This window comes from Rhinolophus ferrumequinum (assembly GCF_004115265.2).
Source record: "Rhinolophus ferrumequinum isolate MPI-CBG mRhiFer1 chromosome 5 unlocalized genomic scaffold, mRhiFer1_v1.p scaffold_110_arrow_ctg1, whole genome shotgun sequence".
NCBI classification, from domain to species: domain Eukaryota; kingdom Metazoa; phylum Chordata; class Mammalia; order Chiroptera; family Rhinolophidae; genus Rhinolophus; species Rhinolophus ferrumequinum.
Window position 1 is genome coordinate 12,176,294 of NW_022680355.1, and position 27,257 is coordinate 12,203,550.

At 50.6% G+C, this 27,257-nt stretch overlaps 1 protein-coding gene across 7 annotated transcripts in view; it reads left to right on the top strand.

Annotated features, from left to right (window-relative positions):
• The window catches only part of PFKFB3 (6-phosphofructo-2-kinase/fructose-2,6-biphosphatase 3), a 68,367-nt gene that overhangs the window by 30,310 nt on the left and 10,800 nt on the right, over positions 1 to 27,257 (top strand). For 5 of the 7 annotated variants that reach the window (XM_033100530.1, XM_033100532.1, XM_033100531.1 and 2 more), the window contains exons 1-8: positions 11,874 to 12,095; positions 21,209 to 21,334; positions 22,308 to 22,404; positions 23,106 to 23,172; positions 23,726 to 23,800; positions 24,154 to 24,210; positions 26,438 to 26,562; positions 27,029 to 27,236. In XM_033100530.1, coding sequence (XP_032956421.1) covers positions 12,020 to 12,095; positions 21,209 to 21,334; positions 22,308 to 22,404; positions 23,106 to 23,172; positions 23,726 to 23,800; positions 24,154 to 24,210; positions 26,438 to 26,562; positions 27,029 to 27,236 — 831 coding nt within the window. In that variant the 5' untranslated portion in view covers positions 11,874 to 12,019. Of the gene's footprint in view, positions 1 to 11,873; positions 12,096 to 21,208; positions 21,335 to 22,307; positions 22,405 to 23,105; positions 23,173 to 23,725; positions 23,801 to 24,153; positions 24,211 to 26,437; positions 26,563 to 27,028; positions 27,237 to 27,257 lie in introns of those variants that run through there. The other 2 variants (XM_033100533.1, XM_033100529.1) reach the window with 2 other exon arrangements.

Consider the following 27,257-nt stretch of genomic DNA (forward strand, 5'->3'; position numbering starts at 1 on the left):
CTTTGTAATTAATGACTATTTTGGGGGGAGATATTTTTAGTCTCTGCATGTATCCTGTTTCTTGTCAAACTTTCACCCACTTGATCATTCTTGTCTGAAATAATGATTACTGTGGTGATTACCAAGTGGTGATGTACAAATTCCACCCTTGCTTCTACATTGATTTGTTGGCAGTCTGCTGTAAGGAAAAGCTAGCTCATCTCCTGCACCTGTTCCTTCATTCATTCATGCATGCATTCATTCATTTATAGTTCAATGGATCTGGAGATTCTCATTTTTCTCAGGGATATAGTCTATCACTATTGTTCAGTTTAGTACTCAGAATGTGCCAGATTTGGCCAATGGCACCCTTTATAATAGGCTTTTGTGTCTTTCTTGACGTATCCTTATCATTTGCTCATAACTCATTTCAACATCAGTGTTTCTGATGCTTCTCATCTTTAAGGAGTGATCAATTGTGGGTATAAATTAAATACTAAATAATTGAGGTCAGACCCATTGGAAGCTGTGTAGTGGCCGAACCCATCACAGTGGCCAGTGATAATTCATCTGAGTGGTAAGCCAGCCGACTGTCAGGAGCACACTCGTCTTGCATCTCGACTTCTGCACACTTGACACACACTCAGATACTCTCACGGTATTTTATTTCTTTTCTTTACTCTCACGGTCTTTTTAAAGCTATGTCTGGTTTTTGTTTTTGTTTTATTGGGGAATATTAGGGAACAGTGTGTTTCTCCAGGCCCCATCAGCTCCAAGTCGTTGTCCTTCAATCTAGTTGTGGAGGGTGCAGCTCAGCTCCAAGTCCAGTCGCTGTTTTCAATCTGTAGTTGCAGGGGGCGCAGCCCACCATCCCATGCGGGAACCAACAACCTTGTTGTGAGAGCTCGCGCTCTAACCAACGGAGCCATCCGGCCGCCCCTCCGGCAGCTTGTTGTCTTCAATCTAGTTGTGGAGGGCGCAGCTCACTAGCCCATGTGGGAATCAAACCGGTAACCCTGTTGTTCAGAGCTCACGCTCTAACCAACGCTTGAGCCATCTGGCCGCCCCACACATTTTATTTTAATGGCACGTGTGTTGTTTGGGTTTTCTGGCAAGCAGACATTAAGATGGAGTTGGAAGTGCAAAAGGTTTATCGGAGTAATGCTTGTGAAAAATAAAGGGAGAGGGTTGCAGGTCTGATAGCTGTGAAAAGGGAAGGGGAAGGAAGCAGGAGTGGGGGGAGAGCTTCCCACTGCAGGGCCGCTCTGAGAAGTCTCAGTTGGCCCTGGGGGGCAGTCAGCGCAAAGCGCCCTGCAGGGGAGCCCCATCCTGGGCAGAATGGCCCGGCCCTGGTGCACTGCTGTGCTCAGCGATCGCCTGGGAGCTGCCAGGAAGAGCGTGGCCTCAGTTCAGACGCTCCCTGGGCCCCGGCGGTGCTGCAGCTGGAGCCTCATTTACCTGCATGCCTTACCCCTGATCTTGAAGGGAGATCAGACTGGCACATACTGAGGCTGCCATAGGAAGAATATTTAAAGCTGGTCTTTACGGATTAAAACATTAGAATTGTTTCTACTACATGTGAACCCCATATCCCACTTGTGTGAATCCCTGAGGTTTCTATGATTGCTAGACAGGGGATGCTGGCCTAGATGTCCAACTTCTTTCTGGTCAGGGGTTTTGCACTAGAGTCTTCGATTTGCTTGAGTGGTGCCGTAATAGTCTCCCATTGCCCCAAGGTAGGAATGGAAAGAAATCATAGCACAATTCCCATCGCAGTGCCAGCAGGTTGCATTCCAAGGGGCTTGTCAAAGGAATGTCTCACCCAGTCTACGGCCCCGAGCCCCTTGCCTACCCAAGTTGATCCAATGTGTGGCGAAACGCTAGATCAGCAATTTTATACCCAGAGTCACTTAATATTGCAGTTTTCGACTTGAAGCCTTGACAACAAAACAGGACCATTGAGCTGATGAGGTCATTCCACACTTGAAGTGCAGAGAAGTATCCTGTCCAAGGTGATCGAGCTGGTGCGCTGGGACTGGGGCTCTGGCCCCCACAGAACCATGGGGCCTGAGCCCCATGGGATCCTCCATCTGCAAGGCGGCCAGAGGCCACGAGTTTGGTCGCCAGCCCTTGTGGGGACCCTCTACACACGTCTGACCAGTGCCACGTAGTTGCTGCGGGGCATCCTAACGGGGCAGGCAGTGCGGATCTTTCTGTCCCATTACTGTCCGTTGTGGGACAGCTGGAGGCGCCTCCCTTGTGTCTTCCCCTGCAGTCTGGTTTTTCCTCATGGGAGCGGCACCGTGCAAATCAATTCCTCCGTATGTGTAAGTGGTTGTCATTCTGCCTCATAATCGTGTTCTCCGTGTTATGTTTAGCTCTTCAGCTATTCCTCACAGAGCATGGCTTCCATATGGCTCCACCATCCTGACTGCCTTTCTCGGGAGGCCTCACCCGGAGCTGAACACAGTGCTGCCCTGTGGTCTTCCCACCGGCGATTACAGACAACCCCACTCTCTAATTTGAACACTATTTGAACGCGTATCCATGCAGCCCCGCGATGCTAGGTTTTCCAACATGTAGTCAGCAGTGTTTTTGCAAGACATGCCTTAAAACAAACCGTTTGCCTTGATTTCGCTCTATTTTTAGAATCTTTTCCACTAGGAGAAGGAGAAGTATGAGGGGGAGTAGAGGAGGGAAAGGATGCCAGTTGTGATGTGTCAATCGCAGAATTGCACCACCCGCACAGCGGAAAGCACCACACCGCGTATGTAAGCAGGCCTTGCAACACAGCGCCATTCCCCACTTTCTCAACCCTGGGCCGTCTCTGCCCAGCACCGTGGGGCGCTTCGCAATCACAGCAGAAAGTGGTCTGGTTGTCAGTATCCGTTCTCCCCAAAGTCCTGGGTCAGGAACCTGGGTCAGTTGTTTTGACTCGGGCTGTTGCCTCCACCTTTGTGTGTGGGCTGGGGAATGGAGTCGATCTGTCGAGGAAACCAAGGATGGAGATCGGATCACAGAGCAGCCAAGGTGACAGCGAGTCTATTCAGACATCTCGGTCACCCACCTCGGGGTGGGCCTGGACAGTTCCAGACCGCTCATCTTCATATAGTTGCTGGGTACTTTGCAGTGTTTCCAAGAGCCCTTTTATTCATACCTAATTTGGTCCTCATCACTGCCTCTTGAGGTAGACAGGGCAGCTAGGTGGCTCGTTTTACAGAAACCAACTGATGGCCACAGTGAGTGGCTCTCTGTGTACCTCTGAGCCCCATGGCTCCTGGAGCAGTTACGGAGGCTCCTTCCATCCTATAATGTGAGCCGTACAGATTCACTGCAAATATAGTCATTCTTCATCAAACATAATATCGTACACCTCCTATGTGCCTGACACTATGGAGATACAAAGCTGAACAGCCGTCCCTGTTTTAAGTTGCTTGTAGTCTAGTCATTACTGCAAGTTGCCATTGATATTACATTGAGAACAATTAGAATCGTTGGAGACGGGGAAAAGATGCTTAAGACCATCTAGAGGGCTTATTGGCAGATGAGGGAACTAGGTCCAGAGAGGGAAGTCCTGCGACCTGGTGGAGACAGGGTCAGTTATAGGGTCCAGGCTCCTGGCCCCCAGGCCACAGCCCCTTCCCCACGCATGTCTCGTTCATGCCCCCCCTCACACCAGATAAGCTTTGGAGCTCAGACAAGTCTGGTTCTCAGTAGTTGAGAATCTAAACCTACATGTTCCACAGGTTCCTTAGAATTGCTTTTTATCACAGTAATCAGAGTGCCTGGCTCATTTCGGTATTTGCCGTAGTTTAATGGTGTCACTAGACATTAACTTCTCCCTAGAACCGGATTCTTTTAACCCCATGAGATGAATTCAACCCTTTTGGTCGGCTTCTCTCTGTGTCTCGTGAAAACTGTGTTTACACTGTTTTAAAGTCCAGGCATGGGCTTCCTACCCTGGAGATTACATGGTTTAATGGGAACATCCTAGCTGCTCACAAATGTTTGAGGGCTGGAAGAGGGCCGCGCAGCAGCAGAATGAGAACCAACAGGAGAGTTACAGGCAGATCCATTTGGCTCCGTGTAAGAAATGTCTGTGTGGCTAGGAGCGCTAAGAATGGAACGGCCCCTCTTCTCTAGCCCCATCTTAGCCACTCAGCCATGCCCAACCTGTAAGTCTGAAAAATATCATTTCGCTGGGCCGCTAAAAACTGGGGTTTTGCTGCAAAGAAAGATGGGGAGAGCGGCTACTGGAAAAGGTGATGGTTAATTTTATGTGTCAGCCTGACCGGGCTGAGGGTTGACCGGATAGCTGGTAGTATACTATTTCTGGGGGTGTGTGCGAGGGTGTTTCTGCAAGAGATTAGTTTTGATTCGGTGGACTGAGAAAAGCAGATGACCCTTCCTGATGCGGTGGTCATCATCCTATCTGTTGAGGGCCTGAATAGAACAACAGGCGGGGGGTGAATTTGCTTTCTCTGCTTAAGCTGAGACACCCATCTTCCTCTGGCCCGGACACCAGGGCTCCCGGTTGTCAGACCTCCATCCAGCCTCAGACGGAGCCACACCAGCCTTCCTGGGCTTCCAGCTGCAGACGGCAGACGTGGGACTTCTCGGCCTCCATAACCACATGAGCCAATTGCTATAATAACCTCTTATTCAAACATCCACACACGTATGTCTTTCCGGAGAACCCTCGCTATTACAGCAAGTAATGGAAACTGCCAAATATGTGATGGATTTCACAGAGTTGGATAGAGTGGGAAAGGAAGAGGAATCAAGGAAAACCCTGCGTTTTCCAGCTTAGACACCACCACCTGGTTTAGTGTTCAGGAAGAGATGTGGATTCTGTAGGAAGCTGGAGGCTTCGTTTGCACAGAGCCCTTGGCTACCAAATACTGAGCGTACTACATGCCAGGTACTGTGCTACCATATGTGTTTCTCACATGAGAACTTTATTTTGTAGGTGGGTATTGTCCCCGTTTCATAGTTGAGCAAACCCACTCTAGTATAGCAGGTCCAACCCACACTCGGAAGGGATACCCCAATGAATATAAAGAAGGTCCCTTCTGGCCCTGGCGGACCGTCCATTCTATTGCTCATTGATACGGGTTCACCTGTTTCTTTTTACTACTAGAACTCTTAAGCTGTGGTTGTAGTTCCTGTGGGACTGCGCTGTCCCGGAGCTCATGGAGACGTCACGCTATTGAAAACATGGGTGAGGCTGCCTTTCGGTAACAATGTATTAACAATACATGAGATTTATCTGAAATTTGAATGCTGTTGGAGACATAGAGTATTTCTTCTTTAAGAAGAAATTAGGACATCTTAAAACCTTTGAGAGGTACACAAAAAGCCCAAGGCCTCCTCCACGTCTTTTTTCTTTTTTAATGCTGATTCAGTTTCATTTCATACAACTGTTATTTCTTTTTAAACTGGCTCAACTGTAGTAGCCACCATGTGCCTTTTCTGCATCCTAAGGTGGAAAGCTGTCCAGCTGTGACTGCTAAAACATGAAGGCCTGTGAATCTCTGAGAGGCTGGCTCTTTGTTTTCATATGTTAAGTAGCACTTTCCATTGTAGGGTCATTTGAAAAGTTTTAGTTATTAATCTTCGTAATAGTTCCTTAAGATGATTCTCATTCTTACTTCCACATTATAACCAAATACTAAGTAATTTAGCGATTGTCATGGAAACCAACTGGACACAACATTTTCTTTCGGCTTTGCTGTTGGCAGGGAGACTGCGCATTCTGGTTAGAAATTAACTTACTTGGGAGAAACTTGAAAGAATATCAGGCTAGGTGAAGATCTTGTTCTCCATTCCTTCGCTTATTAACTATGTGATGACAGGCAGGTAAGTTAGTATTTCTGAGCCTCAGCTTCATTAACTCTGAGGAAAAAAGGTAGGGGTGTGTGTGTGTGTGTGTGTGTGTGTGTGAGAGAGAGAGAGAGAGAGAGAGAGAGAGAGAGAGAGAGAGAGAAAGAGAGAGAGAGAGAGGAGAGGAGAGGAGAGGAGAGATGGGGGACATACTAAGAAATGCAAAAATGAATCATAATTCTGACAAGGACCACATCTTACTTGACTTTGTAGCCTCTGATGCAGCCGGCTGTCAGTGAATACTTGTTGAATGTAGGAAGAAATGAGAGACGTTGACGTTTAGTTTCATGTGTTCTTTTGGACTCAGAAGAGATAAAGTGAAGAATGATGAGATGGGTATGAAATTCCCAGTTGATCTGCCCTGACTTCTGTGCAGACTTTTCTTACTATGTATTTCAACATGGACTTATCCGTAGCCTGCATTTGGCGTATTCTCACCTCACCTAACACTTCTCTCTCAGTTCCCTACTTTTATTCTAATATGTGTACATTTCTCCCTCTGGTGGTAAATTGTGAGCTCTTGGGCATGGAAGCTATTTCTTTGTAATGCTCAGCGTGAGGCTGAGCACGGAATCCCACGGTGACCACTGTTTGATCACCTACTTCTGTTCCCTGGCTGGGCCCAAGATGATGGAGATTCCAGTGTAGCTTGCTCCTGGCAGTGACTGACACACAGCTACTGCTTCTGAGCCTCTAACAAACACCAGGTACCAGAAGAAGAGGGGCCAGGAGCTTCTCGAGTAGTTACTCATCTTTGTGTCTACTTTCCCCTCAGGGAGAGATGGCTCAGCATGGACTTCTTGGAATCCTCAGCTGAACTCTGCCTGACCTTCTCTTCCTCATTTTGTTCTGGGCATGCAAATTGGTGCCAAAGGGCATACAAAGCCGCTGATTTTCTCCTAAAGATCTATGCAAAGTACAGAAATAGAATCATTCCCACCCCAAATGAAAACATAGCTTGAGTTTGATTCTATTTTCTCACAGGTGCAGGATTCATGCAAATTCTGTTTGTATATGTGTATCATTTGCAAGAAGCAAAAGTGTTAGGAACACATGCAAATTGACTACCTTTCTGCCAATTCCCTTCTCCCTCAGTGCCTGAATCTACACAATCTATGTTTTTGGGATTTTTTTTTCTTCAGAATTTAAGCAAACCGAGCTATCACTGATGTTAAATTTTTTGGGGTTTATCTTTTTATTTTGAAATACAGGAAATTATAAAACAGTACCTAGAGTCCCACGAACTCTTCACCTAGGCTCCTCTAAAGATGACATCTTATATAACTGTAGTAAAATATCAAAACCAGGAAATTGACATTGATACAATACTGTTAACTAAAGAATATCTGATTTTTAAAAAGCACAACTATCTTGAAGTCATGCAATAATACTTTTAAACACAAATAATATGTCTTGACATTAGGTGAGGAGGTCGACAAGGCGAGTAAATATTCTGAAAGCAGTAGAGGACTGATGCCAGCTGTGAAACCCCAGCAGCCAGTTTGAAGAGCGTGCTCCCTAGCTCAGGGCTGTGCCCTACACAAAGGAAAGTCCTCACTGCAGGAAGCGGAGTGACGTGGACTAGCCAGAGGGAAATGGAAACTTGCTGGAAGGTTCAGTGGGACTTCAGTCGGACAGTGTGTGTCTCTTCACCCAGAGCCAGGCTGTGGCCACAAAGAAACGGTCCTCACGCCCCCACGATAAGACATGAAGTCCACTTAATAGAAGAAAAGTATATGCCATTTATAGAAAAATAATGTTTTAATAGACTTTATTTTTTAGAGCAGTTGTAGGTTCACAGCAAAACTGCGAGGAAAGTATAGTGTTCTCATGTACCCCTGCGCCCACACATGCACTGCCCCCGCCCCGTCAGCATCCCCACCAGAGTGGTCCCCTTTTAGTAAAGATGAACTTCCACCAATACATCGCCATCACCCAGAGTCCATGGCTGACATAAGGGGTCACCCTTAGTGGTGTACATTCTGTGGGTTCTGACAACTGTCTAATGACATGTACCTACTATTATAGTGTCACACAGAGTAGTTTTACTGCTCTAAAAACCTGTGCTTCATCCATTTCTGCCCCCAACCCCTGGCAACCTCTGGTCTTTTTACTGTCCCCATAGTTGTGCCTTTTCCAGAATGTCATCGAGCTGGAATCGTAGTATAGAACCTTTTCAGATTGGCTTCTGTCACTTACTCATATGCATTTAAGGTTCCTCCATATTTTTTCATGGCTTGATGGCTCATTTCTTTTTAGCGCTGAATAATATTACATTGTTTGGATGGACCATAGTTTATTTATCCACTTACTTACTGAAGGACGTCTTGGCTGCTTCCAGAATGTTTGCTGATTATGAATAAAGCTGCTGTAAACCTCATTGTGCAGGTTCAGAATTGGGTTTTCAATCCACCCGTGTGGCACCCGTGTGGCACTGTGTGGGTCTGTGTCTGTGCTCCCATTCATATATGAGTGACAAATGCTTTTTAAAAAATGAGTGACAACCGCTTTTTAAAACATCACCGTCTCCCCTGGACGGGTGGTGAAATGAGGGCTTATTTGGGTCTTTAATTTGGTGTCTCCCTTCACTCTCTCAGACAAGGAATTGTTAAGCAAATGGTGATACTTTGTGTCTAATTAGCAACTCTGTTCAAATCCTGCAGTAGCAGGGTGTTCTCTCTCTCACTGTCTCTCTGGGGGAGGTGGTGGGTACTAGCAGGGTTAACTATTTACATCTGGCTAGCTGGCACCGAATCATGGAAATAGGGTTGCTTGTCGCTGTTGTTATAGCAGCATTGGGGAGCAGGGGTAGGGTTAGGACACTGGCCGGCAGAAGAAACTGGGCAGAGATATCATGGAGATAAACCACTTCCAGCATCCTTTCTCTGCGTCTAGACGGAGCTAAAGAATTCTCCTCTATAAGCACCTTCGCCAGACACTACCGCACAAGAAGCTCTCTCAGCTCTTTCCTGCCAAACAGCTCAACTGCTGTGGGTGAGATGGGGCTGAATCACAGTGTAATCTCCGCCTTCATCAGGACTCCACTCAGCACCCTGGGGTTAGGCCGTGCCCATCACAAGTCCCGTGGGGGAACTTGTCTGTGTCAAGTAGGGGAAAAAGATTCCCAACTGGCTGTGTTCCTTGGCCTTTGACCTAGTTCCTTAACCGCTCTAATCTCTGAACTTCTCTTTACTCACTTAAAACATTACCGGATTGCCTGGAAGGTTATTTTCTAGCCTTCATAGTACCTAGGACCTCCCCTAGTACTTGGAGTTGTCCTGTCTGTAAAAAGATCTTTGTGTTAGAGAAATCTTGACGCTCTCTGCGGCCTTTTCTGAAGGAGGGTGTTGCTAATCACCAGGTTGGGGAGCAGAGAGTCAGTAAAAGCCCCAGACAGTTGGGTGAAGATGGGGCCATTAGCAGAACTAGGGGAAGAGTTAGGCGATGTCTTAACCATAAACTCTGAACCAGTACATTCTTGGAATTCAGTTGTACTTGGGATGTTTATAAAGTTTTGCAGTGAAGCAATTTTATCTCCCACAGGGCGCTACCCTAATTTACTTGAGGGCTACAGGTGCTGGCACCAACTGGAGCTGCCCCCTTTATTTTAAAGTGTGAATTCATCCGGGTACCCCAGCATTCCCACTTTGTTTGCGCTTAGATATCAGGAGTGGGAGGGAGGTTGAGTGAACTTCCGTTTGCCTGGTTCCCATCAGGGACAAGAGATGATGAGGGAGGACTGTCTGCGCGCCAGTGATGGCCGCTTAAAGCATTATGGAGGCACAGGCAGGGAATGTGCAGCGTCTGTGTGGCGAGTGCGAACGCTGAAGCTGAGATCTCCGAGGACAGTCTGCGGCCTCCTGCCCTCAGAGCTGGACCCTGGACAGACACGTTATTAGGTCAGGAGATTAAAGATGTGCCAACGCAGTGGTGGTCCCCTCACCCCCTAAGCCGAAACCCACCCCATCCCCCTTGCCCTGCTTGTATGTGCAAAGCATCCAGTAGGAGAGTAGCAGGCGTGCAGGTACACTGGTTCCTCCCGGAGAGGCAAGTGTGCAAGCGTCCAGCCCCCTGCCTGACCCAAGCGAACCCGGGAAGCAACTTTTCCCCGTGGCGCAGGTGCTCGCTGGCGAATGCTTTTCTCCTTGGATCAGCACACGCTTATTTCAAAAGTGGAGTGGGGCTCTCCCTGGGGCATTATAGGGTGTCATCTCTGGCATTTGCTCCCATTGCAGAAAAACAAGTCCAATGCAATGCACTCGGGTTTCTGAACAGCTGCTGAGCGCCCAAACCTAACAGTCAGCAAAGTTGTTGCAGGGAGAGCATGGGCTCCGGGGAGGGTTGGAGGAGGGGCGGGGGCGGGGAGGGCGAAGCTCCGTGCTCCGGATCCCGGGGTGGGCAGAGTTGCTGGAAAGGGGGGAGGTGAGGGCGGCCAGGGCGGGAGCAGCTGTGCCCGCCGCAGCTGTGCGGGCTGCAGGGGAGCGGGCGCCCGCCCAGCGGAGCCATGCGGGACGTGAGCGACGTGTGGCAGCCTCTGCTTGGAATATTACGTTGCACTCTGGGATTCAGGGAGCGCCGCCTTCTTCCTTGCAATCACAGCACAACCTCAGCGTGAGGTCTGAGGGCTGCACCTCTGCAGGGCGGGGCGCGAGCGCTTCTGTGTTGATGTATGGCGTGCTCAAATCACATCCATGTAATGCCTGTGGCTGTGGCAGTCCCCGCTAAAAGCACCCCGGGTCGTTACAGGCAGACCACTGGGCTGACTACACGACTGCCACCTGTCGTGAGCTGGTGCAAAACTGCGAGAACCGGGGAGGCAGAAAGGACACACGGACACACACACACACACACACACACACACACACACACACCAAAAACTGGTGAGGAAGAGATGCAGTAGGGCTGTGCTGGATAAATGTCATGAATTTTAGGGGTTTGCATAATCAAGGTGCCGCCTCCCAATAATTATTACGGGGCTTTCTCGCCCCCTCCTGGTGCGCACACTGGAGGCGTCTCAGCAGCGGGTCTGGGAGCCCCGGTGCCAGGTCTCGGGGCTGGCTGTTGGGACAGCAGTATTCAGGACAAGTCAAGGTTTCTGAGGGATTCAGGAGACGGGGTGGGGTGAGGGCGAAGGACAAGGGAAGCCCTCTCCCCGCGGGTGGCAGGGGTCGGGTGGCAGGGGTCGTGGTGAGTGAGTCTCACAAGTATTATTAGGGAGCAGCTCTGGCAAGGAGCGACCCGGAGAGCTGTGCCCCACAGACGCTCTCAGCATCCTTCCTCAGGCTTCCCTCTCTCCAACCTTTAACCTGAAGCCAGGGTCTTCAACCTGACCGTGCATGGCCTGCAGCGCGTGTTAAGAATGCAGAGTATTGGGGTCCCACTCCCACAGAGGCCGTCAAGCAGGATGCATTTTAACCAGTATCCCTGATGATTCGGCTGCGGGAATCCACTCATCACACTGGATGGCGGCCCTCCTTTCCTCCCAGCACAGATGAGGCCATTAATCTGGGAAGCCGTGCCGGTCGTCTTTAGGGGATGATAGGAGGACGCTCGAGGAGTAGGACCTTCATCCAAGGCTGGGTTTAGGGCGTGTTTTCAGGCGCTGCAGGAGCAGGGCGCGCTGCTGTCGTGGGCCTGCAGGGGGAGCCAGCAGGTCGCCTCCTGGCTTGCCCAATGCCCCTCCCCGCCCGGCTCCCCACGTGAAAGGGGCCTGGGACCCGGAGAATGCGTCCCCGCCCCAAGGCTGACGTGTGCATCGCTGCCGGCCCAACTCTTAAAATCCCCCGCAGAGCGCGGGTCGTGCTAGCAGAGCTGGAGAGGAGGCAAGCGGGAAGCTAACGAGACTGAGCGACTGTCACTCCGCTCCGAGCATCCCGGGGACTTCCCGAGTGGACAAGCCTGGCCCTGCAGAAGCTGCGGGTGCAGCCCCAGCCCCCCGCACCTTTCGGAGCTTTCGTGGAACCTCACGCCCCGGGCGAGCGTTCGTCATTTACCACAAAGCACGTTTCCAAAAAGCAGCACTAGGAAGGGCGATCGGGCCGAGCTCTCGCGCACTTACCCCTCTTCCCCTTTGTTTTGGGGGGTCGACACGCCACTCTCCTCCTCAAGTCTGAATTCTTCGCAAGGGACAGAGGGCCGCCAAGTCGAGGCTGTGAAGATGCCCTTGGAACTGACTCAGAGCCGGGTGCAGAAGATCTGGATCCCGGTGGACCACCGTCCCTCGCTGCCCAGATGTGAGTGCAGATGCGCGCGGGGGCCGGGCTGCAGGGGAGAGGCGCGCCGCTTGGAGAGCTAGGCCATTGTATGGCGGGCGCTGGCGGGGCGCTTTTGTGCCGACTCCTCTCCGGCGTGCTCGTGCCGGGGCCGGGCGCCGCCCTCCATCGCTGTCCCTGCCGGTCCGGGCGCCTTCCGCTCCTCCCCGGCGCTTGGGGCGGGGTTGGCAGAGGCGCAGGGCGGGGACGACACGGGCTCTGGCGCCGGCGCTGCGCCTCCCCTGGCCGTCGGGCGCGCCAAGTCTCTGCCGGCTGCACGGCGGTGCTCCGCTCGACTCGCGCACCGGAGCGCAGAGGGATCCGGAAACAGCGAGCGCACTCCGCCCTCTGGCTCCCGAGCGCCGGGGGCGGGAGCGCAGGGCACTGCAGAGCCTTTGCTTCGTGACGCTTGGGAAGGGACGCCCGCGTGGCCCCCAGCCCCCGTCATCCTCCCTGGCGCCCGTCAGGCTAAATCCGGCCAAGGGACGAGGCCCCTCGCACGCGCAGCGTCACCTCGGATCTCTCCCCTCCATTCTCCCCATCACTACCTTCCCTCCTCTCTCCCTGTCTCTCTTTACCTACCTCTATTTCCATCGCCTCTCCTCACTCCTCCCTACATTTGTCTGCCCTCCGTACCTCTGTATGTATTTACACCTCCTCTCAGTCCCTTTTCTATATATTTCTATCACATCTCTGTATTTCCATCTCTTGCTTTTCTCTCCTTCCTGTGTATTTCTAATCTTTCTCCTCTTTATATATCTTCCCTCGTTTTCCTTCTCTGTTTCCTCTCTCTTTCCCTCCCTCTCCTCACTCCCACCTCCAGGTGCTGTGCTGGGGGCCACAAGAGAGCAGCCCTGGAACCAAGCCTTTGCCTCCAGTTTTGCGGAGGGTCTATAGATGGGTGACAGCACAGTTGGCAGTGTTTCATTCCACCCTGCTTGGAATTTGCTGGCAGTTCACCACCCTGCTCCGTCTGTCGTGGGCCATACATGCTTTGGAAAGGTTTATCTTAGGCTCCATCGCTAGCTATGGAGAGAGCCCCCTCTTAAAAGGGTGGTTCCAGTGCTTTGAAGGTGATATGGCTCCTCCAGGTAACCTGCCCAGGAGCCTCAGGTGGATAAGGTAGAGCCGGGTGGTGGGTGTCTTGTCTCAGGACAGGTCAGGTTGCCTAAGAGGTAACCATAGGATCCCAGGTGCAAACCCTAGGGAGTCTTCTAGGCATGGGTGGCCCTGGAGTGTGAGGCCGCCTGCTGGCCTCTGTTGTCACGTTTCAGGATGGTCATGGTGACAGCTCATACAGCTCACCACCTTGGGCTTTGCCCAGGTCTGACTCACCCCACTCCTCTGCCGGCCCCCGGAGGTGGGGAGAGATGGCTCTGTGATGCTCGTCGGTCATACTGGTGATGGGACCTGGCAGGGCACTCCTGACACTGGGGGCTGCTCTACCAGCTTGGCCCTCTCTGCTGGACCTGAGGGTTTGGGGGGCCACAGAAGTCTTAAAGAGAACTAGGTTTCTTTGCAAGCTGGGGGGGCGCAGTATTGGCAGGTCTGTTTCTTGTTCCCCAGCCCTTTCAGATATGCTTTTAAATATATCTGGGCTGACCACGGTCTGCTTGTATTTCTATAAAAACCTATTGATGCTGAAGAACGCAGCGCCTTAAATCCTGAGGGAGATTTGGCGTCCGTAAAATGAAGAAACAATCCCACCTTTTGTGACTTGAATAAAATGTATTTATGCAGCACTTTGTAATCTAACTGGTCATATGAATATAGGTTGGTTCTATATATGTATGTAAATGTATGCATTTTTACATAGGTGTGTGTACACACACACACACACACGAACAAATTTTGTAGTTCCCGAGGTTCATGGTGGTGGGCTGAGGTCTGGGAGGAATGACCCTGGGGTTGGGAGCGGAGGCCCTGAGATTGGCTGCGTTCGCTCAGTCGTGTGATTCTGAGACACAAGTGTGCAGCGAGCTTCTTTCCTGCAGGCTTTAGAGACCCATCCATTAGACTCTGTCGGTCTGCACGTCTCACACGCAGATGAGAGATTTGTCTAAAAATCCCTCACAGAGCTTGGGGGGCGGGGTAGATGCTAAAGCTGATGGATTATGTCCCTGCCCCGCCCACTTCCGGAATCCCGAGAGTGGTTCAGAGGTGTGGTCTCAGACGCGTTCTGCTTTGTAAAATTATCTGCAGCCTGGATAATTATTCCATGCCCTAATTTCAAGTAGCGGTGTCTTTCTTGGTTTCTATAGTCACATCTGTCTCTCTTTAGAATAGAGAAAACAGTCTTTCTTCGTGGCATCGTCCCTGATTCCCTCCGCCCTTCGTTAATGATGTTTGGAACATTGGATGGATTTTCTCCTTCCTAAACCTGTTACCATCTTTCTAAAAGGTGTCCTAATTGGGGGTCTGCAGAAGATTCCTCTGAGGGTGTGGGGTACATTACTATTGATGTGCAAAGGACAGTAAAACAGAAAGCTCCAGATTGATTAGTTTGGTGAAATTTCTGCCCCTGAAGTACATCAACTGGGTGCTCTGGTACGACACCCATTTGTGGTAAATGCTTCTTACAAAACCTGCAGCTTCCTTCAAATGCAAACCATAACTTGGGGGGGAGGGACTTACTGAATTGGTGAATCAACTTCATTGACAAGGAAATCATTTATCGACTGACAAGGGCTGCCTATCCTTTCTGTTTATCATCACTAAAAGTGGAGAGCTGCATGCGAGTTCCTACTTACTTACTCTGTCAGAACCTCAGTTTTCTCATCTGTAAAGTGGGTTCCATACTGTCCACTGGTAGAAGAGTTTTCATCTCAGTAGGGGCTTAAATCCAATGATGGTATTCTAACTTAAAGAAGGGAGATAAGGGGGCAGCCGGATGGCTCAGTTAGTTGAAGCGTGAGCTCTCGACAACATGGTTGCCGGTTCAATTCCCGCATGGGATGGTGGGCTGCACCCCCTGCAACTAAAGATTGAAAACGGTGACTGGACTTGGAGCTGAGCTGCGCCCTCCACAACTAGAATGAAGGATGACGACTTGGAGCTGATGGACCCTGGAGAAAAACACTGTTCCTCAATATTCCCCAATAAAAATTTTTAAAAAAGAGAGATATCCTTACCCGTCCATGGTTGGCCACTATAGTTTATAGCGGTGGTTCTCGTCCCTGGCTGCACATTAGAATCATTTGGGGGAAATATTGGGAAAAAAAATTCATACCGGTTCCCTGAAGCAAGTTAGAATTGCCGCAGGTGAGGCCTGGGCATCCTATTTTCTTAGAGTTCCTTAGGTACAGTCACTGGTGGAGAACCACTAGTTGAGGAAAGAGCACTTGAAGGATTCCAGGTGAGAGAGACCAATTCTGTCCCTTAGTACTTGTGTGGCCCTCTCTTCATGTGTGGGTCTTAGTTTCCACGTGTCGGGAGTGATGGGAGCCATAAAGGCTGAGGCTGACAGAGGCTCCAGGAAGCATTTCACCCATATTACGTCATAATCCTTCCAAGAAACTTTATGCAGCATTTCCCCATTCACAGGAAAGGAAACTAAAACATTGGGAGGTCAGGTAACTTGTCCAAAGTCCAAGGAAGCCATGGGACCTGGCTTTGAACTCTTTATTTGAGTCCAGGCCCTGCCCGCTTAGCCACTATGCTATTGTATTGTCGCCCAGTGTTGTCAAATGATTCACAAAAACTCCCAGTCCTTCACTGCTCCTGGCAGAGACCATGTTGGGGTGGGAGGGCCATTCGTTGGACAAAGATTAGTTAGACATGCATTAAAATATACATGCAAAGTCATGAATGAGTATGGTATTCACCAAATAGTACAGAAGAGCTTTTGAAAGAAGTTTCGCTTCTCTGGGTTCTTCCCACCCCTCACATCCTTAGGCCTGTCCCTCTGGGGCAAGCTCACTTAGATGTTGGTTCTTTTTTTTTTTTAATTCATTTTTTAAAAGTTACAGTTGACATTCAATATTATATTAGCTTCAGGTGTATAACATAGTGGTTAGACATTTATATGATTTATGCAATGATCCCCCTATTAGTCTAGATGTTGGTTCTTTTTTTTTAAATTAGTTTCAGGTGTACGAAACAACATCATAATTAGATATTTATACCCCTCACAAAGTGATAACCCCAGCAAGTCTACTACCCATCTGACACCACACATACCATGTTTCCCTGAAAATCAGACCTAGCCAGACCATCTAACAGCTCTAACGCGTCTTTTGGAGCAAAAATTAAGATAAGACCTGGTCTTATTTTACTATAATATAAGGCCCGGTCTTATATATATAATATAATATAAGACCGGGTTTTATCTTAATTTTTGCTCCAAAAGACACGTTAGAGCTGATGGTCTGGCTAGGTCTGATTCGGGGAAATATGGTAGTTTTTACATTATTGACTATATTCCACATACTGTACTTTACATCCCTGTGACTATTTTGTGAGTACCAATTTGTACTTCCTAATCCCATCACCTTTCTCACCCATCTCCCAACCCCCCTCATGTAGCAACTATCAAATTGTTCTTTGTTTGAAAAAATACATGCACCCCTATGTTTCCTGCAGCTCTATTCACAATAGCCAAGATACAGAAATGCCCACCAATAGACAAGTGGATAAAGAAATTGTGGGACATACTAACAATTGTCACCCCAATAAATTAAAATAAATTAATAAAAAAAAAAGAAATTGTGGGACATATATACAGTGGAGTATTGCTCTGCCGTAAAAAAGGATGAAATTTTACCATTTGCGACAACATGGATGGCCCTAGAGGGTATTATGTTAAGTGAAATAAGTTAGGCTGAGAGAGACAAAGACCATATGATCTCACTTATATGTGGAATCTAAAGAACAGAACACGAACAAACAAAGTAGATGGATGTTAGTTCTTAACATTAGCTTAGCAGACTCTTTGGGCTGATGTGATCCCAAGAGAGGGTTTATGTCCAGTGGACAATAGTGAAGTGTTTGCCATAGCTTTCTGGGCCTGCCTTTCGTTCCCCCAGGGCCAAGGGCATGCAGTGGTTTTCCAGAGAGCCCTTCTTAGGTGGTGGTAAAGCTGCAGGGTCACAGCGGGTCCTTCTGTGCAGTGTTCGGCTTGCCCTTGCCTGGTGGGAGTCGGTCTCGGTGGTTATGGCCGTCAAAATTCCATCAGGTCACGCTGGGGACTGACCGTCTGCATCCATTTGTTCCCCTGGGACTTGTCACTAAAGCATTAACTTACCCACTTGTAGAAAAGAGCATGAATGAGTTGGCATCTTTTTGAGGAGCTCTCATTTTGGAGCTCTCCTGGGTAGAAGAAAGCTTGCTGGAGGGATGGGAGCAGCAGCATAGTGTCTTCCGACAGCTTATTTTATTTTCTGAGCATGAGTGGTGGGTGTCGGTATGGGGGGTGAGGACAGCTGCCGAGTGCCTGCTTGTGTCAGTGCGTTGCCCATTGTCAGAGAGGTTAGCAGCTTAACCTGGTTGTAGGGCCGGAACTGGAATTGGAATTGCAGCCTCTGCCCCATCTATCGGACCATTTTCAGGATTGGCTGCTCAGGTCACCATAGGTGTCGCTCACCGCACTCGCGTGCTGGCCTCCTGGTTATCATTTGCTTTTCTGCATCCACTTACATCAAGGAACTGACCCGTGCAGGCAGTATGCATGCGTGCTAGTAAAACAGTGTGGCTGGCTGTGGACGGACCTGTCTCAGCTCAGGTGCTACTCAGCGATGACGCTGACCCTGGCTGCCCCGTTCCAACCGCCCCCACAGCCACCCTGGCCCTGGTGCCAGTGCTCTTTCCAGGGACGTCTGCTCTGCTCTCAGAGCATTCTCACGCTCTGAAATGACCCTGTGCGTTTGTATGCTTGTGTGTTGTGTGCGCATAGTCAGTGCTCACAGGGCCCTTGAGTGAGTGATGGTAATGACATTAGAGAGTTGGGGGTGAGCTCCCAGAGCTCTTATTCAAGGGATGGCCTTCACCACGGATGACACGTCTACCCTGAGCGTCCCCCCAAACTGCGATCCAGGTGATTATAGTCTGTTCACCCAGCAGTCTTTAAACAACTGTTTCTTTGCCCCTTTAATATAGTCACCATTTCTGTATCACCACGTACACATTTATGTTGACATCTAAATACATCTGAGTATAAAACTTTTTTGTCAAAAAGAAGTTAAAGTATTAAACATTTGTATAAGAGGACGTGAAACACACAAGTACTACGTACTTTTTGGGAAATCCTGTGTTAAACTCCATACTTACCTTCCCTGCTCCCTGTGCTGGTGGGAAAGAAGGCAGAGCCCCAGGGACAATGGTATGAGAGGTGGGAGGGGACTCTCTTTTCCATGGGTTAAAAAATAAAAAGGGCCCCCCCCCCCCCAGTGGCTCAGCACTGTGCTCCTAAAGCCGAGGTCACCCAAGGTCGCCTGTTCGGTTCCTACATGGACCAGTGAGCTGCGCCCTCTACAGCTAAGATTGTGAACAACGGCTCTCCCTGGAGCTGGGCTGCTGTGAGCTGGTTGCCGGCAGCCGGTAAGAGCTGCGACTGACTGACTGCGTGGGGAGGGGCAGGCAATAATCCCAGCCTGGGCCAGGGAGCTGTGTCCTACACAACTAGACTGAGAAACAACGGCTTGAACCGGAGTGGGGGGCGGGGAGAGGCGGAAGAAGGGGAATAAAATAAAATAAAAATAAAAAGCTCCACAGAGAAGAAGACACTGGAGGGTCTGGGGGAATGGAGGGAGGGGTAAATGATTATAGGACCATGAAGACACTTGAGATGTGCTGTGACTTTAAAAAAGAGACGGGAGGCATGAAGGAGAGTAAGACTCAGGTTTCATCAAAAGCCTTTGTGGCAGCTCCTTTGAATCTTACACAAGAAGCCAAAGGAGTGGGAAGAATGACTTCTGCTTTGCCAGATGAGGGACTGATGGTTTATTTAGGTCTGAGATTCAACCTGAGCTTTTGGTTTAAGATGTTTACTCTGCCGTGTCTTCATGGTTTTTTCCTCCCTAAGCGGCTACTGCCAGAGATTTGGAGATGTGTGCATATGAGTAGGGGATAGTGCCACTAAAACCTGATTTGATAAGTCAGTCAGCTTCTCTCTCCAAGTCCGTGGCTTGCTTATCTGTGGGTGTGCCCAGCCCGGAGGGAAGAGAGAGGGACAGAGAGAGTATGTCTGTGCATGTTTGGATGCACTTGGTGGGGACATCAGATACGAGCAGGGAATACCAATGGTTTAGAAGAAGGGTTAGTAGAGTGAGAATTGTTTTTTGGGGCACAAAGTGACAACTCTTTCCTCCTGTGTCGCCTGCAGCTGCCACAATGCATATACAGTAAGGTGTGTCTTACTTATGTCCCCCTTGGTTTTGGGCGAGGCGGTCACCTTTATCTGCTTGCCCCTTAGGACTCAAGAATGCACACTGGTGAGTCTTTGCTTGAGTCTCCGCTTGTGTGCACGGGGAGTAGGGAAGTGCCTCTAGGTATTTCTAGGGACTTGTTTGTTCCCGGCCACTGGGAGCTGGGGGATCCTCGCCCAGGGCTTGTGTGGCTCCTGAATGTCTCCTGGCCTCCTGATGCCTTGCTCTCTCTCCTCCTCCTCCTCCTCATTCTGCACGGAGAAGGTCACTGATGGTCTAAAAACAGGAACGAAACCGCCCCTGTATGCGGTGCTTGCTTCCTCCTAGCCCCAGCCTACAGGTCCGGGGGGCAGGTCCTAGAGGACCGTGGTGAGCGTTTGGACACCTGACCTCAGTTTAGTCACCAGACCGAGCATGACTGTGAGGGGGCACATTCAGCTTATGAGGAGGCGTCTTCTTCAAGCCTGTGCCTGTCAGGGGCCTGGTGGCTGTCCCTCCTCCCCCATGCGGCACTTGCCTATTAGAGAGAGACAGGGCTCCTGTCTAAACCTGATGTCTGCCTAGATTTGGGGTGCAACCTGAATAGCTTTGCCTGTACCCATGTGACGGGTGCCCAGGAAGCAAGCTGCGTGGCTGATGAGGAAAGCTGGGCTGACCGTGGCGGCCAATGAGTGCCGGGCAGCACTGGTGTGGGCAGGTGGCCAGTGTCTTGCTCCCGGCAGGCAACCCCTGGCTCTTGAGTACTCATCACCAGGATGCTGGATCACCCGAGAGTCTCAGGGGCAAGACGCCCGCCAAGGAAATACTGAGCCTTAAATGTCCAGAACAGGGCTCCTTGCTGCTTTCTTAAAACAGTGAAAAATCTCTCTCCCGGGTGTTTTGTCTTATTGAGATTCCAAGGGACATGGGACAGTCGTTCAGCAGCGAAGCCAGGAGATTCACAGGCAGGACCTTCTGGGTTTCCCTGCCTGAGGCTTAGGCACCTGGAGCATCTAGGACCTTGTGACCTGCCATTCCTTCAACAGGGACCTGGCACCAGTCAGAACTTGGCAATGGGCAGGGAGGGTCTCAGGGACAAAGGAATTTATCTGTCATCCTTTAGGGGGAGGGCAGCACTCTGGGTCCCTGACATACTTTCACTTAATAGATTATTGCTTTTTAAAATTGCCTTCTTTAAAAAAAAAAAAAAAAAAATAGGCATTTTTTTTTTTTTTTTTTAGGAAGCTCAAGTAGACCTGCCGTGTGGAGACTGGGAAATTGATGATTGGCTTCTCTCTGTATTTTGGTTGGGGGGGCCCTGCTCCCCATTTCCCACTCCTACCTGCCACCTTGATTTACATATTGCATTTGGAAACACATCTCCTTATGTTGACCTCATCATACTTGGTGTTGGGGGGGTCTCTTCCTTACACCCCCAGGAGTACCTTCTGCTCTGGGGTTAGGGTCAGTAATGGGCTTCTCAGCTGGCTGTAGGGCCCTCCCTGTCAGGCTGGGAATTGGGGGCTGGGAAGGTCCCTGCCTTGCATCACCTGAGAAGCAAGATGGAGCTGTGTGGTGTGACCGAGGGGCTCTGGCCACCAGGGGGCCCTGGTCCCACTGGATTGTAAAACGCTGGGGGCTTTGAGCTGGGAATGAAAGGCATTTCTGTGGGAAGTTTTGGTTTGTTGTGGGGCACATGACTTGGTCCGTCCCGTGAGTTGCTTCACTGATGGCATCTTTCTTTGTTCTTCCCAGCCTGTGGGCCGAAGCTGACCAACTCCCCGACCGTGATCGTGATGGTGGGCCTGCCAGCCCGGGGTAAGACCTACATCTCCAAGAAGCTGACTCGCTACCTCAACTGGATCGGTGTCCCCACCAAAGGTGAGGCTGTGTCCCAAGGCCGGGTAGTCACACTATGTGCTGCGATCCTGCTCCCCACCCCTCCCCCCCAAACAAAAAGCAAACCACAAAAATGGCCCTCCAGATGCAGTGCCGCTCTCGGGCTGGTCGGTCCCCTGTACTGGGAGGGGGGTGGGATCCTTTACAGCTGCGTCACCCACCGCGCTCTATACAAACCCTTACTTTGTGTCGGGATCATTTCTCCCTGGTCACTCTGTTATTCCCACTGCTCCAGAACCCACCCAGCTCAGCCCTCACCTCCTTCCAGAAGCTTTCTCTGGCCACCGCAGTCTATGCTGATTTTTTTCCCTTTTAATTCCCATAGCACTTTGTGGTGACATTTGCCTACTGACTAAAGTGTTCCATACCGCTGATTCTATGCTTATGAATCTTTGCCCGATCTTTCCAACTGTATGAGAAATGTCTTAAGGACAGGGACTCAGTTTTACACTTGCTGTCCCCCACAGCGCCCACTGCGGTGCTTCATACAGGTGATGGCCATGAATATCCAGTGCTTCCCGGGGGCGTGGGCTGCTGCGTCCGCAGAATGGCCAATTGGGACCTGGCAGCGGTGTGCAGTCCCACCCTCTCCTGGGCGCCATCGTTCACTAGACGTGTGACAGCCACCTGTGCTCGCAGTGTCAGCCTCCAGTCCCTGACCTCGTGAGGCTGGACGGGAGACTGGCTGTGGGAGACAACCTGCGGGAAAGCAGGTGGCTGTGCGCTGTGTTTGGTCCAGGGCAGCTGGGCTGCCTTCTGGGCCGATGATAGCATGCGACACGAGGAGGTCCTCTTTCTGGTTTCCTTGTCTTAGCAGAATCGTGTGTGTGTGTGTGTGTGTGTGTGTGTGTGTGGTGGGGGCAGGGGCTTGGTTTCCTTGTTTGGAGTGTTCCCAGCTGCAAGTGGCCTCTTCTTCCTGGGGGCCAGCTAAGTGTCCTCTCTCTTCCGTCTGCAGTGTTTAATGTCGGGGAGTACCGCCGGGAGGCCGTGAAGCAGTACAGTTCCTACAACTTCTTTCGCCCGGACAATGAGGAGGCCATGAGAGTCCGCAAGTAAGGCCCGAGCTGCCGTGGTGGCCTTGGGTGTGGGTTTGCTTGGCTTTGGAAAGCCAGGTTCTGTAAGAGAAAGGGCAGCTGGCTGTGGTGTGGCTCTCCGCTGGTGGCCGTCAGGTCTGGCCCCACCGCTGTGTGCATGTGGAGGAGTGTCCTGGTTTCTCGGAGACTCGCTGCTTTCATCTGCTCCTAGGTGGTCTAGCCCGGCTGATGGGATACAGATCAACAACAACGGCTCATTATTAAGAATGAACAAAATTGTTTTCGTGGAAAATCAGCTGCTTCCACTGAACAGGATTTTCTTTTAAGCCCAAGGGGATCATGAAACCCAAACCCAATGGTGTTCAGCCCTGGCTGCACGTTAGAAATGCCTAGGAGTTTGGAAAGTTCCTGATGCCAGGCCGACCCCAGACCAGATCAGTGAGACTCTATGTCAGGACTCGGGTTCTCAGAAACTCCCAGGGGGATTTCAGTGTGCAGCCAGGCAGGAGCAGCCCTTTAGAGGGAGCCTGCAGCCCTCCACGCAGGCTTCGACCGGGAACCTCTGGGCCTGTGGGGTCTGGCCTGGCAGCCCTGGCCAGCCTGAGCCCTTTGGCAATAGAATCGCCAGTCCCTCTGCTCATTTGGAGGAGTGGGGGTTGCTGGGCTTCTCCCGTCGGATGGGCCAGCGCTGATGCGTGTGCTCTTTCTGTGTGTTGCAGGCAGTGTGCTCTAGCCGCCTTGAGAGACGTCAAAAGTTACCTGACGAAGGAAGGGGGCCAGATTTCAGTAAGTCTCAGGGATACGCTGGCTCCATCTCCAATCCCATAGTGGGATGGTACCCCGGACAGAGTGACATGGAGACACTGGCCCAAGCAGTGCTGAGAGCCATTGTGAGGACACCTCACGTAGGGACAAGTGCCTCTGGCCTTAGAGTTGGCGGAAGCGGGTGGCTAGAGCAGCAAGGGACCCAGGAAGGCTCGGCGGGGGCACAGCCAGCCGATGTGCTCTGCGCGCCCCTCCTCTGTGTGCAGTTGGCACCACCCTTCAAGGCCGGCTGGACCCGGGGAGGCTGTAGCCGTGGAGCCAGCAGCCTTCTCTTGTTACCCTCCCCTGCGTGTTACTGTTGTTCATTTGCTTTAAGGAGTATTCTCACCCCTCCCTTTTCATCCCTGAGTGCTGGAGGTGGTGGTGGTAGGGAGGGGGACAGCCGTGGGCAGGGCGCAGGCTCGCCCGGAACTTCATTTTTGGAAGTGACCCAGCCTGACCTACTTGGTGTTTTGGCAAATACTGTTAAACTCGAGTTTGGGTTCTCTTCTCTGCCCTTCTTTCTCCCTATCAGGTTTTCGATGCCACCAATACTACTAGAGAGAGGAGACACATGATCCTTCATTTTGCCAAAGAAAATGATTTCAAGGTGAGCCAGACTTCTTGCCTTGCCCTGGAGTACTCATGAGAAAGGGAAACCCTCAGGCATGGATTGTTTGTACTTGGTCCTTCACCTCCCATGGCCCTCGCTGCGCTATGTACAGATAGGGCCTCCCTGGTGGGGCTCTTAGGGGTTACCCTGACTGCGGAGGGCGAAGCATCTCTCCTCTGGGGAAGGATGGACTTGGGATGGAGTGGATGGTTCTTTTTTCATGTTTTGGAGATTTGTGAGTGGTGTCCTTCCTCCTGAGATGTGGCGATAACATCACCGTGATACCAAAGTTGGCCCTTCGTGTTACCACATTTGTTGTTTTCTAATATTTCTGTCTCTCGTCCTCCCAGGTGTTTTTCATCGAGTCTGTGTGTGATGACCCCACAGTTGTAGCCTCCAACATCATGGTAAGACACTGCAGGACCCCCGGTCTTGTGGTGCAAGGCCTGGAGAAGTAACTAGGCCCTGAGAGCGAACTGGTCCTCTCTCTATGCTGTTGATTTTGTCTGAGAGGTGGGATCCAGGAGGTCAGAAGGGTAGAGTGGTAGCGTGTTTCCCCGAACATAAGACCTCACCGGAAAATAAGCACTAGCATGATTTTTCAGGGGACGTCCCCTGAACATACGCATGTTTTGGAGCAAAAATTAATATAAGACCCAGTCTTATTTTCGAGGAAACACGGTATTTAACCTAGAAGCATTGTCTGTGACCTGGCCTGGTTTTACCCGGGGCCCTTTCAGACAGTCAGCAGAAAGCAGTCTTTGTGGGACATGAGAGGTAAAGTGCGGGTACAGGGACAGTTTCTGTGGATGGCAGTAGCTCGGCGCCTGGGCGGTGATGGGGCTCCTTGTGCAAAGAGCAGCTCACTTTTCTAGATGGAAAAGGAGGCAGCAGGCTGGTCCCTTTTGCTACTGAGGGCCCTGGTCGGCAAGAATGGCTATGTATTGACAAAGGCCATAGGACTCAGCAGACTAAAGGCAGAATTCCCGCGTCTGGGAACCACGCAGGTGGTAAAACTATCTTCCTGCGGCGGCGTCTACAACATACCCACCCTCCTCCTCCTGTGCCAAGGGGAGGTGTCTGGATAAATTGAGGGTAATTGGCAGCTTAATTTAATGAATTTCTTAAATTTTATCACTTGATAGCAATATATCACAAATAGAAAGGGTTACTGTAAAGCCTTTACCACAAGTCACCTTCTCATGTTGCAGATAATTTTCTATCCAACTTAAATACATCAGAATAAGCCGTAGCTATAAAGAGCGCAGGTGTGAGACCTCTCGCGGGAACACAGCAGAATGGCTCCATAGGAGTATGCGTCTTTTTAAAGGGATGCCGAGCGCTCCTTAGCTTCTGGTAGTGGGCCTTTTCTGCAAGGCAGTGGGAGTATTTACAAGCATTTCTAAGAAATGAGTTCATATTTCAGGAAGGGCTATTCAAATTGTGGGAAATCAGTCCAGATTAGTTTCAGCAGGTCCAAAGGAAGAGGCTCAAAAGCTGAGGAAACAGACGTTGCTGTAACCTAAACAAAGGGTTTGGCTGTGTTTCTTTGGTTGGGTTCTACTTGTTCCACTTGGTAGTAAAGGGAATAGCAGCTGCAAAATTGCTTTTCCCCAGTGAGCAGTCCCACATGCTTGCCCAGGAATTTACCGTTTGATAACACAGTCAGTCACTTGCCTGACCCTCCGCGTTCAGAGGTCTCTTTCACCGATTAAGCCTCAAAGCAACTTTATAGCTGAGGCCTTTCCACTATGCTCTTTAGGTGAGTGGTTCTACTAAGGAGGAAAGGACTTGCTTTTCAGTGCTTAGTCCCGTGGCACCAAGCACATTCACACGGTGGTGCCACCATCACCACCATCCATCTACCGGAACTTTTTCATCTTCCCAGAATGAAGCTCTGCACCATGAAACAATAACTCCCCATTGAACTTGGATTTTTGAAGATAGCTGCCTCTTTGTCATGGCAGTGGTAGCTGCTGAGGAGGAAAAGAACACATGCCTTAAAAAATTCAGAGTTTCCCTAAAATTCACCAGACCTGTTGTTCAGTTATAGGCAATGGCAGGCCCGAGGGTCGATCCTCTGGCATCTCCTTCCTAAGAGAGCAAACCTTGGAAGAGACTGGGTATGGGGTCCAGGTGGAGAAGCGTTAATCAGAAGTGTTAATCAAGTGTGTGCTGCCCCGTCTGTGGGTGCTGGAGGAAGAATCCTGCCTGCCACACAGGGCCAGGGACATCACCAGCAAGTCTCCAGTGCACCTTTACTAAGCGACAACCTGCCCTTGGGGACCATTGCAGAGGCTGACGCGGAACTTGGTTGACTTGAGGGGTGGGCTGTCTGGGGGCGACCGGATTGATCCCTAATTGTGACCCATTCAGAGGCGTTCATGAGAACCCGCGTGGGTTTCCTGTCTGCATCCTTTCAGGCCGTGATGCTCTCCACGTGGTCCCCTCCCCGAGTCATCATGACATTAGGACTCGACCCCAGTGTATTTCTTTTTTCTCTTCCACGCTGGTCGGATCATCATTATCCCGAGCCTGTCTGTGCTTTCCCCGTTTGCCAGCCCCAAATCCTGCTTCCGCTAAGCAGAAAGCCTGCCAGCACCATTCATCAGCTACTCCTTTGTGGTGTTACAGGAAGTGAAGATCTCCAGCCCGGATTACAGAGACTGCAACTCAGCAGAAGCTATGGACGACTTCATGAAGAGAATCAACTGCTATGAAGCCAGCTATCAGCCCCTCGACCCCGATAAATGTGACAGGTAATCACCTACTTGAGGGCTTTTCATGTTTCTCCATGTTCCCACAAAGCATCTGCTCCTGGATACGTCCACAAACTCTCTTTTCAAATGTCTTTTTCAAAAATTCCTCCATCACCCATTCAGTGTAACTGTCAGACAGTAACCAAGTAGAAGTGTGGAAAGTGACTGTTTGAGCCCAGTCATGCTGCTGTCCAGTGGACATTGCCTCTGTTTTCTTTTGCATTCTGTTGTTTCTCTTCCCCTCTTCTGTGAGGCCACAGCCTCTCAGCCACACACGGTGTTGCGCGTCTTACGTAATCACTCCCGGACTCTCAGAGAAGAGATTCAGTCTGTGCCTCGGGGAGTGTACACCCCGACGTGTTGGTCCTGTGGGGCCGCTCTCTGCAGCTGCCAGCAGGGGATGTGGCCCAGCCTGGCAGTGCTGTGCTGGCCGAGGCTTCTGACCAACCGGGCGCCTTCTGTGCAGGGACCTGTCCCTGATCAAGGTGATCGACGTGGGCCGGCGGTTCCTGGTGAACAGAGTCCAGGACCACATTCAGAGCCGCATCGTGTACTACCTGATGAACATCCACGTGCAGCCCCGCACCATCTACCTGTGTCGGCACGGCGAGAGCGAGCACAACCTGCAGGGCAAGATCGGCGGGGACTCAGGCCTGTCCGGCAGGGGCAGGAAGGTAGGAGGGGAGCGGGGCAGG